Below are 13,593 nucleotides of genomic sequence, written 5' to 3' on the forward strand. Positions count from 1 at the left end.
CCTTCAAGCTCATGGCTTGGTTTTTGCTCTGACATGCACTGTCGAAGTTGTCAAAATATTTGTTTAAACACTTTTGTTAACTACATGATTCCATGTTATTTCTTAGTTTTGTTGTCTTCACTTATTGTACAATGTAGAAAAGTGAAAAGAAACCTTGGCATGAGTAGGTGTCCAAACTTGACTGGTTGTGTGTGCGCACACACACACACACACACACACACCTTAACACAAAATACCTGTATCAAATGAGAATGCACACTGAAGAAATTACTGGTTTATTGCAAGTTTGGAAATATAACATGAATGTTCGGTCTATAGCAATACAGTACGTCTTTATAAAGATGGCATCATATGTTGACCCTGTGACAGACTTTGTTTCTAAACAAACATCAGTAACTTAATAGGCCTGAAAATGTAAACAAAAAGGAATGAAAGTCACAGCTCTTCTTGGAATTAAGCACACTAACGCCGAGTTCTTGTACAATTTTGCTTTGTAAGAAATTGGAGAGGAAACTGCCTGCAGAAAATATTGACCCCTGCATTCAACCACCATGCTTTAAACCCACTTCAACGCAACAATTATTATGCAATCATGATTTTGCTTGGTCCAAAATAGCATAAGAAAAACAAAAAGATTACATTAATAGGAAAAAACTTAATCTGTTAAAGGGATACTTTGGGATTTTGGCAATGAGGCACTTTTTACTTCCCCAGAGTCAGATGGACTCATGGCTACCATGTGTTTGTGTCCAGTATGAAGGACGTTAGAGGTAGTCGGGCAAGCAAATGTTAACTAGCGTTAGCGCAATGACAAAGTCTATAGGTATCTACTAGCAGATACCTGGTTGATCCTGCTAGTAGCATATGCTTGTCTCAAAGATTAAGCCATGCCAGTCATTCATGCGAACACTACAGTAGTTAACAGGGTCTCACGAAACTACCTCTAACTTCCTTCATACTGAACAGACATAACGGTATCCACAAGTTTCGGCCTCATTGCCAAAATCTCAAAGTACCCCTTTTATACAGGTGATAATAGCAGAGGATAGTAGACATTCATTGTAATTCCCACCAGTAAAACAGGTTAACCCATGTTTTGTTCTCAGTCTCCATGTAAAAACACCCAGGTCTTTTGGTAGCTATGATCACTAGCTGATCACAGAGCTGTAGAATGTTTTGTCTAAGAGTAGCCTAATTCTGTTTCTCTCCCTTCTGCCTGAAGTGTGTACTGAAGAAAGTGGAAACCTCTCCAACCCATGCATATACACATTCAATGGAATCAGTCCTATTCTCTACCACTCACCCAGTCTGAGGTTTGCAATTGTACACCCCCCCTATGGGATGGACTGGTGTGATGAGTATGTTGGAAGTGAGGGCTCACTCCTGGGTGAAGGGTAGAGAATCGGATCGCATCCACAGCTTCTGAATCCATGATGAGAAGTAAAAGCTGAAACAGAATTGGGCTAGTGTTCACTCGCTCTTCCCTTGTTTCCCCAGTGGTTAAGCACCTCCTTCCTCCCTAGTTAAGACCTGACAGATACAAGTGACACCAGAGCATTAATGTAGTACCTGAGACCTAGGCTATGCTCCAATACTATTAAATAGCTTCCTTTCCATATCTCCTAGTCTTTCTTGGCGGTTGCCATGACAGGTCTGGAAAGGAAAGAGCAATAGTAGAAACCACCAGACCCAAAGAAGACATTCAAACATATTGCAACGTAACGCTACTCATTTACCCCACCCTGCCTCCTTTCTCTACCCATCCCTCTTCCTCTCCCTCTCTCACAGTCGGTGGGGGTTGACCCATTTGTATGTTCCTTCGTAACGGAAACCGACCCTCTTTGAGAGCTCGTCCGCTTCCGTTGGACCCCGGCTAGGAAGGAAAGGAACAAATCCATCACAAAAATAACAATATCCCTGACAAATGAATGTGACTATTGACATGAGATGTCAGTTGTTACACTGTGACTGGTAAATCTTACCTTCCATATTTGTAGGGTGTGGGGGGAGTCTTCTCGTTCTCTATCTGATGAAGGAGAGGCGTAAAGATCCTCCAGGCTTCCCTCAGCTCATCACTAAGACAAAATATAATGTAAGGGACAGTACCACATACAGTAATGCAGCCAAAGGGAGAAGCAACCTTATGGCACTATGTAGTGGACAGAATAATGCATGTTAGGCTTGGGCGATATACTGTATACCGGGGTATTTCAAAATGCCGATGGTATGATTTTCAATACCGATTTTTTTATTTTTTTTGGGGGGGGGGGCTTGGTCTAATCCATTCGTTGCAGCAGGCTCAACCGATACCCCGCCCGTTTTCTTAAGACAGACCTAGACAATAGTTGTTCGGATCACACAGCGCTTCGCACGGTTTGAGTGAAAGAGATAATTACAAAAAAATATATAAAATACTTGTCAATCGTATTCTGAAAATTCGACATATCTGCTACGATACTCCTTTTGTCCGAGTACACTGCACACCCCTACCTGGGAGTGCACCCCCCTTGTGTGCACTTCCAGTAATACTATAATATGGTACAGAAACAGGGTGGGAAACCTGGATACGGCCCAACCCTAATGCATGTCCATGGTCTTATTTACATAACACAAAACATTATGGCAAAAGAGGGAACTTCCGAGACAGACGGACTGACCTTCTGACAAAGTGCATCTGGCTGCCGCAGAAGACGTCCAGGATGAGACGCTCGTAGGCGTCTGGCAACTTCACATCCTGAGGAGAGAAGATTACAGTGAAAATGGAGCAAATAACATTTGTGCCTGCATATGGGTTGCTAAAATGGGAGAGTGTGGCGAGGTAGTGTGTGTGGGTGTCCCTTTTCTAGGAATGATTGGGTGTGTGTGTTCATTCAGTATCTCACCTTGTATCTGCTCTTGTAGGTGAGGTCTAGCTCCGTCTCCTCGGGGTGGAAGTACACTCCTGGTTTCTTGCTCATCATCTTGGCGTAGACGGCCTCGTTGGGCTGCACGCGCACCACCAGCTCATTCCTACGACACTGCGCGCCAAAGATGTCCCCCGGGACGTCGGTGAACTGCAACCGGACCTCTGCTTTCCGCTCATTCAGGGCTTTGCCGCAACGCAGGATGAAGGGAACACCTTTTGGATGAACAAATAGTTATTTAAAAGATGTCCGATTTTCCACATTGTACAATAATAGTGAAGACAACCATCAAAACTATGAAATAACACATATGGAATCATGTAGTAACCAAAAAGAATAGTGTTCAACAAATGAAACTATATTTGAGATTCTTCAAAGTAGCCATCCTTTGTCTTGATGACAGCATTGCACTCTTGGCATTCTCTCAACCAGCTTAATGAGGTAGTCACCTGGAACACATTTCGATTAACAGGTGTGCCTTGTTAAAAGTTAATTTATGGAATTTCTTTCCTTCTTAATGCGTTTGACCCAATCAGTTGTGTTGTGTCAAGGTAGGGTTGGTATACAGAATATAGCCCTATTTGGTGAAAGACCAAGTCCATATTAAGGCAAGAACAGCTCAAATAAGCAAAGACAAATGACAGTACATCATTACTTTAGACATGAAGGTCAGTCAATCCGTAAAGCATTTCAAAACTTTGAAAGTTTCTTTAAGTGCAGTCGCAAAAACCATCAAACGCTATGATGAAACTGGCTCTCATGAGGACCGCCACAGGAAGGGAAGACCCAGCGTTACCTCTGCTGCAGAGAATAAGTTCTTAAGAGTTACCAGCCTCAGACATTTTATTTAGAATTCAAGGCACACTTAACAAGCATGGCTACCACAGCATTCTGCAGCAATAAGCCATCCCATCTGGTTTGCGCTTAGTGGGACTATCATTTGTTTTTCAAGAGGACAATGACCAAAAACACCTCCAGGCTGTGTAAGGGCTATTTGACCAAGAAGGAGAGTGATGGAGTGCTGCATCAGATGACCTGGCCTCCACAATCACCCGACCTCAACCCAATTGAGATGGTTTGGGATGAGTTGGAACGCAGAGTGAAGGAAACACAGCCAACAAGTGGGAACTCCTTCAAGACGGTTGAAAAAGCATTCCAGGTGAAGCTGGTTGAGAGAATGCCAAGATTGTGAAAAGCTGTCATCAAGGCAAAGGATGGCTACTTTGAAGAATCTAGCTATATTTAGATTTGTTTAACACTTTTGGCTACTACATGATTCCATATGTGTTATTTCACAGTTTTGATGTCTTCACTATTATTCCAAATTGTTGAAAATAGTGAAAATAAAGAAAAACCTTTGAATGAATAGGTGTGTCCAAACTTTTGACTGGTACAGTACAGATAAAACAAAAAAATATAATCCCGTTTTTCACTGCACTGGGCCTTTAAGAGTTATCACTGAGTAGTGAGCTGGTTTGACCAGACAGTGAAAGCACAACAAGCAACACCATGCGATGGAGAGAGAAAGCAGAGGTTCTCACCATCCCAGCGCTCGTTGTGCACGTAGAGCACAGCTGTGGCAAAGGTGGCCTGGGTGGAGCCTTTGGGGACAGTGGGGTCATCAAGGTAACCCAGCTTGGCGTCCCCTTCTCCCTCTGGGTCGCCCACGTACTGCCCCAACACCACATCTGACATGGTAATTGGGGCGATGCACTTCAGCACCTTCACCTGCAGGGGGAGACAGTGGTCAGGGAGAGTAAGTATGAAGTGATAGGTCTGAAGACTAATTGTCGATTCCGTTGTTTGTTCGTTTTTTTTACTTATAAAGATGATATCAGTAGTTTTCTGAAGGAGCCAATGGTAAAGTCAAGTAGAGACGTGTTTTGGGCTTTAACCAGGTTGTGCCCATGTTACTGTACCTTTTCATCCCTGACATCATCAGAGCTGGTGGAGGCCGGCTTCTCCATGGCAACCAGAGAGAGCATCTGGAGCAAGTGGTTCTGCATGACATCACTAAAGAAAATACGGAATTGGTGGTGAGAAGTTAGACGGACTAGTAGAAGATGGGGAGAATAAATGCCTTCATTGAGGTTTTGATTTCATTAAGCACTAAGGCAATTCCCCCTACCGGATAATGCCAAAGTCATCAAAGTAGCCGCCTCGGCCCTGGGTCCCGAAGGGTTCTTTGAAGGTGAGGACCACACACGCTATGCTGTCCCTGTTCCAGATTGGCCCAAAGATCCGGTTCCCAAACCTGGAACATTTACCACCGTTTAACCTCAGACTTATTGACATGGACATAGCTGAGAGACACAGCTGTCTGTGACAAGGTTTATTCATGTTCTCTCAACTCTGTACCTGAGGACCATGAGGTTCTGCACCATCTCCTTGCCCAGGTAGTGGTCTATGCGGTAGATCTGATCCTCAGTAAACAGGGAGGAGAGGTGGGTGGACAGCTCCTCAGAGCTCTGCAGGTCACGACCAAACGGCTTCTCCACAATCACCCTGTTCCAGCCCCTACTAAACACACACAGATAGGGAGGAGAGTTCAGCCTGTTTTGGTTATTTAACAGCAGAAGAGGGGAACCTTCATCTCATGACCAACCTTTCCCAGACAATACCAATTACATACACAGCAAGTGGATTAAATATGACCAGGCCTGTCCCAGTCCCTACCAATAGAGAAGAATTCAGAGGAGAGGGAGTCCGAGACAGACCGTCAGAACTACAGTAGACATAACAGGCTCACTGACTTGGTGCTCATGCAGTGGTGCTTAATGTTCTTGGTGACATCGTGGTAGATGCTGGGCGGCAGGGCCAGGTAAAAGAGGCGGTTGGCCTCACCACCCCCGGGCAGGGACAGCAGGTGGGTGTGGAGGTTGGAGAAGGCACTCTCATCCGCATACTTCCCACTGACATAAGAGTTACGGCTGAAGAACACAGACAACCGCTCAGCCTCAGAGTCTGCCACCTGGGACCACAGAAAGATAGGAATGTTGTCATATGATGTCATTGGTGTTTAGCACATGCACAAACACAAATGCATTAACTGTGGGTCCTTGTGTAATGCTAGATGGTGTGTTAATGGGACACTCTTACCTTCAGATAGGGCATGCAGGCAGTTTTGATGGCATCCACTGTGAGGTCAGAGCGGGCAAAGCCCACAAAGTGAGTCTGTTCAGGAAGGAGCCCATCTCTAAACAACCACCTGAGTGAGACGGGGGGGGGGGAATAGAGAAAGGCTCATAATTAGTCTTAGTCTTATTACGTAACACCTCACAACTGCCCTGGGCTACACATACTCACCATAGAGTTGGGTAGATTTTCTTTTTGGCTAGATCCCCCTAAAGAGAATTGTAAAACAGAGATTAGTCACCTCTAAAATGTTAGTTGAAACAGAGGCCCCTGGCCTATATAGCCTAGTGGCACTACAAGACAGTTCATTCAAGGTCTGTCAGTGTGGCGATTACTAGTACAGTAAACAAGGCTATAAATAAAAGGGTTCCTTACTTGATACTACTGCTGGTTGCAGTTTGGACAGTTACTAGTAGGCTGTAGTGGCCTATTTAGGATTTACACAATAGCAGTAATCCAACTGGGAGCACTGCTTACTACAGAGAGGCAGCAGCAGCGACACAGCCTGAGGAAAACTGTCAGAGTACAAAGCCAAAGAATATTCTGAAGGCCATAACCCTTACGAAAGCTGGTATGGAATAAATGAGAGATTACCTATCACCACAGCGAATAATAAATAAATAAAACTATAGATGACAGAGCTACACTGTTAAACATCAATACAGGAACAATAACTGAGGAACACACAAAAAATAAAAAATTCTAACAAAGCATTCCTCACGAGTTTCAGCAACACTATTCCACGGGTCCCTCAGTAATGTTTTCCAGCGAATGCTGGGTTATCTGATGTTTGTCACTTGAGGAAATGCTTCAAAAATAAATCATTCATCCGAATGGCCTTATTGACTGTTCTTTGTGAGCTTATCTGTCTCCTATTCCAGTGAGGTGTGTTGGTTTGCTGTGTAATACTGAATCATTTGCTTAGTGTGCATTTAAAATGGCACATTGAGTTACACCTTTAAACTGATGTGCTATGAAATGCTGGCCTACTGTCCCACCTCAGCTGAGAGAAAAATGCAAATGTAGGGTGACTCGGCAAACATCTCTTCACTGTTCCGTTCATGATGAGGAATGAACACCGATCCCACTATATTCCTCTCTCTCCCTTTCACAAAAGGAGACTCACACACACCATCTCAATTACCACATTTCCATCCACAGTTTTTATGCAAGTTAAGTCATACAATATATAAAAGATTATCGCCACAGCTGTGATGAAAACAGGAAGTTCCCTTACAATTTTATAAATGTCGACAGATATTTTTTTTGGTTCGACATGGTGGGATCTTTCTGTGTTAATGATGCAAGAAATGGTTGTGGAAACGTGTTTATTCACAAATATTGATATAATAACCATCATATCGAAGTAAACTTGGAGTCACGAGATGAAACATAAGCCTTATTAGATAGTCATGGTGAGAGAAACTAGGCTGTTTTCATTGCTTCAGTGAAGTGAACATAAAGATTACCTTCAATAATTGGAAATGTGACCATGTTCCTGTGCCATGTATCAACAGATGAATATTTGGCCTACAATCTTACATCACCATTAGGCAAAGTACCATCCAGCAAGCCTGTACCAAGGTAAGCATGCAATATTTACTGAACCCTTTCATTGGCACAGCAACTGCAATGAGGCCATGTTGAGTGAGGTGGTGTGCACGTGCAACACCAGCTGGTGATTGGTTTAGCTGGTGATTGGTTTGTGCTTGTGGAGTGACAAGGACAGACTGCAGCATTGGAAACAAAGCATATTTTACAGTAGCCTATGCATAGCCTTTTGTAGTACAATCACTGTTCCTAAAAACCACAGCTCTGCCTTACCATTACCCTTCCCCCATCCTGATTCCAGACTTGCCTCTATTGCTATGACAGGAAACTGCTGACAGACAGTGACACTGCACTATTCAGCCCTCGTTCCACTCCTTTCAAACAAAAGTAAATAGAGCAGGAGAAAGTAAATGGAAGAGAAGTGGGCGGAATAATTAAAAATCAGAACTACTCTCCCACACTTTATCAGCAACTAGGCACATCTTACAAGTCAGCATAGAACAAGGAAACAGGAAATAAACTGTGTAGGCCTAGAGAGGGTGTCATTCCTAGAGAAGGAAATAGTATAAGAAAATGCACCTTCGGAGTGACTGGACTTAGTCACTGGATTGATAATCTTAGAAGGTATTAAAAGGAGAATAAATTATTATAGGCTGTGGGAAATATGAAATTCTGTCTCGTTAAACTCGCTCTAAATGACTGGGTATCTTGGTCATTATGCTGAGCTCTCAAAACAATTGGTCAACAAAAGATCCGTTCTTACACCATGATTGGCCAACAAACTGTCCGTTACCAAATGATTGCCTAACAATTACTGTGAGTTGACCATGATTGGCTAACAAACAGCCTGTGTCCAAACCATAACCAACAATCAGGAACCTTGATATGTTCTCTGTATCAAGGCCAGACTACAGAAAGCTCAAGTGATTCTGGGGTTGCTTAGTTACACAAGCGCTGTTGTGTCTCAATGAAATTTAGACACTTCCTCAAAACAGTCATGTGCAACCTCTTTTCCGTTTTAAATTTAACACACACTTTCTCACAAAATGTGTTTCCTTCTATGTCCACCTAAAATCTAGTATAAAGTGTTTATAAAATAGTTATAACAGATTCTGCAGTTTGGTAGCCTACATTTAGTAAATAGTTTGGCAAATCTAAGGCACTGGATTAATCTGGCCTTCCTCATTAACCGACCCTTTTATGCGAGTAAAGTACATGTTGGATAATTATTTATTTAAAAAAATTAAAAGTAATGACAAGCCAGATGGTAACAGAAAATGTTTCGGTAAACTTTCCAAATGTCGACAAAACAAAACAAAACACGCTACACAAGGTGGGATATTTCTGTGTCGGTCAAATTAATATTGCGAGAAATGTTGGTGGAAACACTTTTACACACAAACATTGATATAACAACCATCATATAGAAGTAAGCTTGGAGTCCCGCGATGACATGTTGTGTGGTCCTCCCACTACAACTCATCAGGAAAGCATGCAGTTTATTAGGCTACTGATGAAATAAGTGATGAACTTCACAGGGTGGTGAAAGTGCAAGATGAGCTTGATGCTCCTTTTCAATAAATATCGAGGATCTTATTCTGATAATCGATGCTCGGCTGCCATGACATAAAAAAATAATATTGCTCTTTTGTCCATAATAACCTCATCATGTAGGCTATACATGTACTCCAGCCAACAGAGTGCAGCACTGTTGGCTAGAGCGCATGTGCAAATATCAGTCGGCACATTCTCTATATACAGTAACAAAACCAATTCGGTGAGCAAACCAGTAGAGTTGAAAATGCGTTGGAAACCTCTAACTTTATTTATTTGGTACATGGGAATTTAACCTCTAAATTTATTTTTATGTGCACGTCATCATCTCGCGCAGCCTTTTATATGCAAAAAGTACATTTTATGGAAACAACGCATATTGTTTTTATGCAGATTTTAGAATATTCGCATGAAAATCTGTCACCAATATAATGGAAACCTAGCTAGAGAATGCATTACAGGTTTCATTTCATAATCCCTCATACATTTTCTGAGCATTTCATAAATGTCCTCAAAAAGGTTAGATGTTCACAATCGGATTCACTTATTTGGTCAGTCACTCTCTCCAGTAAGCATCCAACACACACACACATCCATCATTCCATTTACTCAAACAACTTTTGTAACAATACAAATCATTTTTGACAGTGCTTTGAAGGTCTAAACCGTGCAGGGTCACTGATCAAATTATCAAAGAATCCCCCTCCCCCCTCACCGATGCTCCCATGATGATGAAGATGTGAGCGTCGGACTGACGGAACTCCTCATCCTCATGCAGCTCCTTCCGCAGCTCTCCAAACACCTCGGACCGAGAGAGGGGAATGGAGCTCATTTTTCCTAGGCAAAGGTAAATGTCAAAAGACAAGTTATTATCGAGAACAGGATTGATTGGCCTAATATTTATGAGAACACCTGTAGGAGGAACACACACACACATTCACACAAGAACAATACAGTACACTGTGATCTAGTTTAATAGCGTAGGCCTATTGAAGGCGTGGCTTCAAGTAAAAACTATTTGTTGAATATCATAACATTACGCAAATAGACTAGAGCACTGCTCTGGAAACTGACTGACCATGATTCATACCAATGGAGTACAGACAGACAACCACTTTCCAAACACAAAACAAGTTAAACACTGCTTTCAAACAATGAACTTTCTAGACATTCAGCAAAACCGCCTTGGGATAAATAGAGGAGGGTGGCACCAATAAGTGAAAGAACAATAGATTGTAACATTCTTAGTTGTACCTCCGTGTGGCTATAGGCAGTAATATTGGACATAGAGGAACGGATATTTGGAAAATGTAGATCTACTTTCAGGAAGCACTTGTCGTTTTCGTTTCAGGACAACAGTTTTAGCCCTAAATATTTTTGACAAATGCCACTTTATTTGAAAAGGACACTTAAAAACACAAGCCTTTATAGAGTCTATAAAACCACCATAAACACAAATCATAAAGATATTACACCATTTTAGGCCAACCTTTTCTCATATGGCTGGTACGAAATCGAGACGTGTGCCACCTTCAAAAATAGTAATACTCTTATCTTAAAGACCTTAAGTCCTCTTCTAAATCAATATACCTTGCTATAAATCGATGTTTTGTCACATAATATGTAAGTGGAATAGACTAAGTCCACTTAGAAATACACAAAATCTACATGCAAGACGACACAGTTACATCACTATTTCTGTAAGCGCTAGTAATCATAATCATACCAGGTCCTTGTTGTGCAATGGCACCACCGGCGGGTCTCTCTTGGGTCAGGGAGAGAGAGAGGACCCACAACAAGAGCAGGGAGAGATAATTAAACGGTCAATGTAATATTAGCTAGCTAGCTACAGTATACAGAATGTGCACCTCTCTCGGGATAAGCATTCTCAACTTTGCAAACACAAATAGTCACAACACACCACCCACTCTAATGTTATTAGCAAAATCCTCCACCCAATCCCGTATTTAAAAGGGCTCAGCCCATCTAGCCGTGCTGTGACCACAAATAACACGGGGTACGTTTAGCTAGCCAAGCTAGCTAATTTAGACGAATTTGCACCTGTACACGGAGACGTTAGGTTAGCTAGCTAGCAAACTAGCCACGTTCTGTACAAAAGATGTGGACCTAGGTTACCCACCAAAGTAACTATCTAACTATGAAATGACACGAGTTTCTTTAACAACAAAACACCAAACAGACGTTAGCTAAAACATCCCAGCATCATATTCGTGGCTGTTTTGACAGAATGACAAGCATGCAGTCAGCAGCAAAATGACCCGTTAACGCGCGGCTAGCTGTCAATGTGTTCGTAGCAAGGCAGAGCAATACCTTTATTTTTTTTATTTTATAAACAACACTTACTTCCAGCCATTTCCAATTCAAACGATTCACTTTAACTGAGAATGCGGCGATTACAGCGCAAACCCCAACCGACACGTCTATAAATCACCAGGCTACTTGCAGTGCATCTCGATCGCAGTTTCCTTCTTCCCTGTTAAAATGACACAACGGAATTCAGTGATTTTATTGGTTTAAAGAGAAACTCACCAGCGCTCGATGCACTTCCCATTATTGATGGCTTCAGTGACTGCACATTCCCAAAGACAAAAAAAAGGATGGGGTGGAGTTCTAGTGTGCACTCTTCAGAGAATAATACACCAATCAAAGTGAAGAACTAGCCCATTGACATGTACATTAAGTGGATCAGTAGTAGTAGGCTACTAGAGGCCAATACTGACTGGGATTATCAATACAGTCATGTATTAAACCGCATGAACGAACATGATAGAGATACCAAAAGGCAAACACTTCAAATGCTAAGTACTAAAGGTCAACAGGTATGGAAGATGTCCTTAGTCCATTATCTGAAAATACTTTATTTCAGAGGGGATTATTAGAACGATGTTTATGCTTATGCTTCGTTTAATTCTTCATGATATTGTAGAGAACGTCGGTTCATGGAAGCGAATCCGCGTCGCTGGTGGGGAAAAAAGAAAGCACCCTGTGCATCGCGCAAATAGGGTTAACACACTTGGTAGTAATTGTAACATAGCTCAAATAGCGAGGATAGCTACAATATATGCGACACACAGTACACAAAAAAACTTAAAGCCAAACAAATGTCGTTTGGGATGGTGAATTGTAAAGAATCTCACAAATTGAAATGTGTTATTTCGGAGTGTGTAAAGCACTAGTGCCAAAACAGAAACGATCACACATTCCTCTAATTGGGAACCTCTACAAAAGATCTTCAAAAGCTTCAACATTTTCAACTTCTTCTTTTTAATAAATAAATAATACAAAACATTCATTCCAACTGGGCAGTGTGCCATATTTCATAAATTCATGTGTTGTAATCAAAAAAGTGCATCATGGGGAGTCCACCTTCCAAGTCCACCTTCCTCCATGGATCCCATTGCTCAGCTGGCTGAGTCACAGCTATTCATCACCACTTTATCTCGGTCTACTGTCAAGCATTTGCCGGAAGAGCGATTCTTCAGGAGAGAGCACCATATACACACACATACAACATAATTAGAACAATGTTGAGCAGAATAAAAGGCTATTGTGCACTGCAAGTGACCACAATGCTCTGTTCTGCACTTGCCTCCTAAAAAACAGTGCAGCATTAATATAGCCAAGTTCTGCGTAACAGCATGTATATACTGTAAAGTAGTTCATGTTCTTGTGCTGCAATATAAGACAACAACCAGTGTTTTGTCCTTTTGTCCTGGAGAGGAGAAAATGACTTCCAAATGGTCTCCAAATACTGTATATGGAACAAACCCATGTACAAGACCCACAATAAGACTTCCAGAGCAGTGAAAAAGAGATGTATTTATTATCATTGTTATTATCATTGTGAAATAAACTAACCCTAAGAAAAGATTTCTTGACTGTTTAGAATGTCATGGTTTACGTACAGGTGTGAAATTCCACACTTGCGCAGGGTCCACCGCATTTCTACAGGCGAGAGAGTTCAGTAACAACCAGCACTGCCCCAGGAGTCACATGCACTGCCCCAGGGGTCACATGCACTGCCCCAGGGGTCACATGCAGACACAGCTTAGTGGGATGTGTACTCAAAATACTACACGCAGAAATGTTATGTTAGGAAAAAACTGTGGCAATTATGTGGAACCTGCACACACATGGCTCTGTATATTGTACATGATTTATACTAAAGTACCTGGTTTCCTCCCATGTTGTGGCATGTGTAAGATAACTGGTTTCCCACCCTTATTATTTTCTCCCACATCCAGGCAAGTCTTAGAGACAGAGTTCTTGAGCTGATAAAATGCTTTTTGGCAGAATATAGATTAAAAAAGTAGATGAGTAATTAAAAACTGGCAATCCACATTCTAATGAAAGTGAAATAAATTGAACATAGACCTTGTGCAAGTACCATGTGACCTTTTTGCAGCTTAGCTTCTCTTTAAGTTTGAGG

At 41.9% G+C, this 13,593-nt stretch overlaps 1 protein-coding gene across 7 annotated transcripts; it reads right to left on the reverse strand.

Annotated features, from left to right (window-relative positions):
* Positions 1–259: 259 nt before the first annotated feature.
* On the reverse strand, positions 260–11,789 carry LOC135504620 (glucose-6-phosphate 1-dehydrogenase-like). 7 transcript variants are annotated; one of them, XM_064923346.1, is made up of 14 exons: positions 11,694–11,759; positions 10,870–10,908; positions 9,859–9,980; positions 6,210–6,247; positions 6,003–6,111; positions 5,657–5,874; positions 5,262–5,420; positions 5,032–5,157; positions 4,823–4,916; positions 4,445–4,631; positions 2,883–3,118; positions 2,658–2,734; positions 1,983–2,075; positions 260–1,873 (listed from the first exon to the last, which is right to left on the reverse strand). In XM_064923346.1, the coding sequence occupies exons 1-14, from the start codon at positions 11,713–11,715 to the stop codon at positions 1,783–1,785; spliced, it is 1,611 nt and encodes a 536-aa protein (XP_064779418.1). In that variant the 5' UTR covers positions 11,716–11,759; the 3' UTR covers positions 260–1,782. The 7 variants fall into 7 exon arrangements, with proteins under 7 accessions (XP_064779418.1, XP_064779417.1, XP_064779419.1 ...); XM_064923345.1 differs by having other exon boundaries at positions 5,262–5,423; XM_064923347.1 differs by lacking the exon at positions 11,694–11,759 and adding an exon at positions 11,508–11,661 and having other exon boundaries at positions 5,262–5,423.
* Positions 11,790–13,593: the final 1,804 nt, after the last annotated feature.

This window comes from Oncorhynchus masou, chromosome 18 (genome assembly GCF_036934945.1).
Source record: "Oncorhynchus masou masou isolate Uvic2021 chromosome 18, UVic_Omas_1.1, whole genome shotgun sequence".
Lineage (NCBI taxonomy): Eukaryota > Metazoa > Chordata > Actinopteri > Salmoniformes > Salmonidae > Oncorhynchus > Oncorhynchus masou.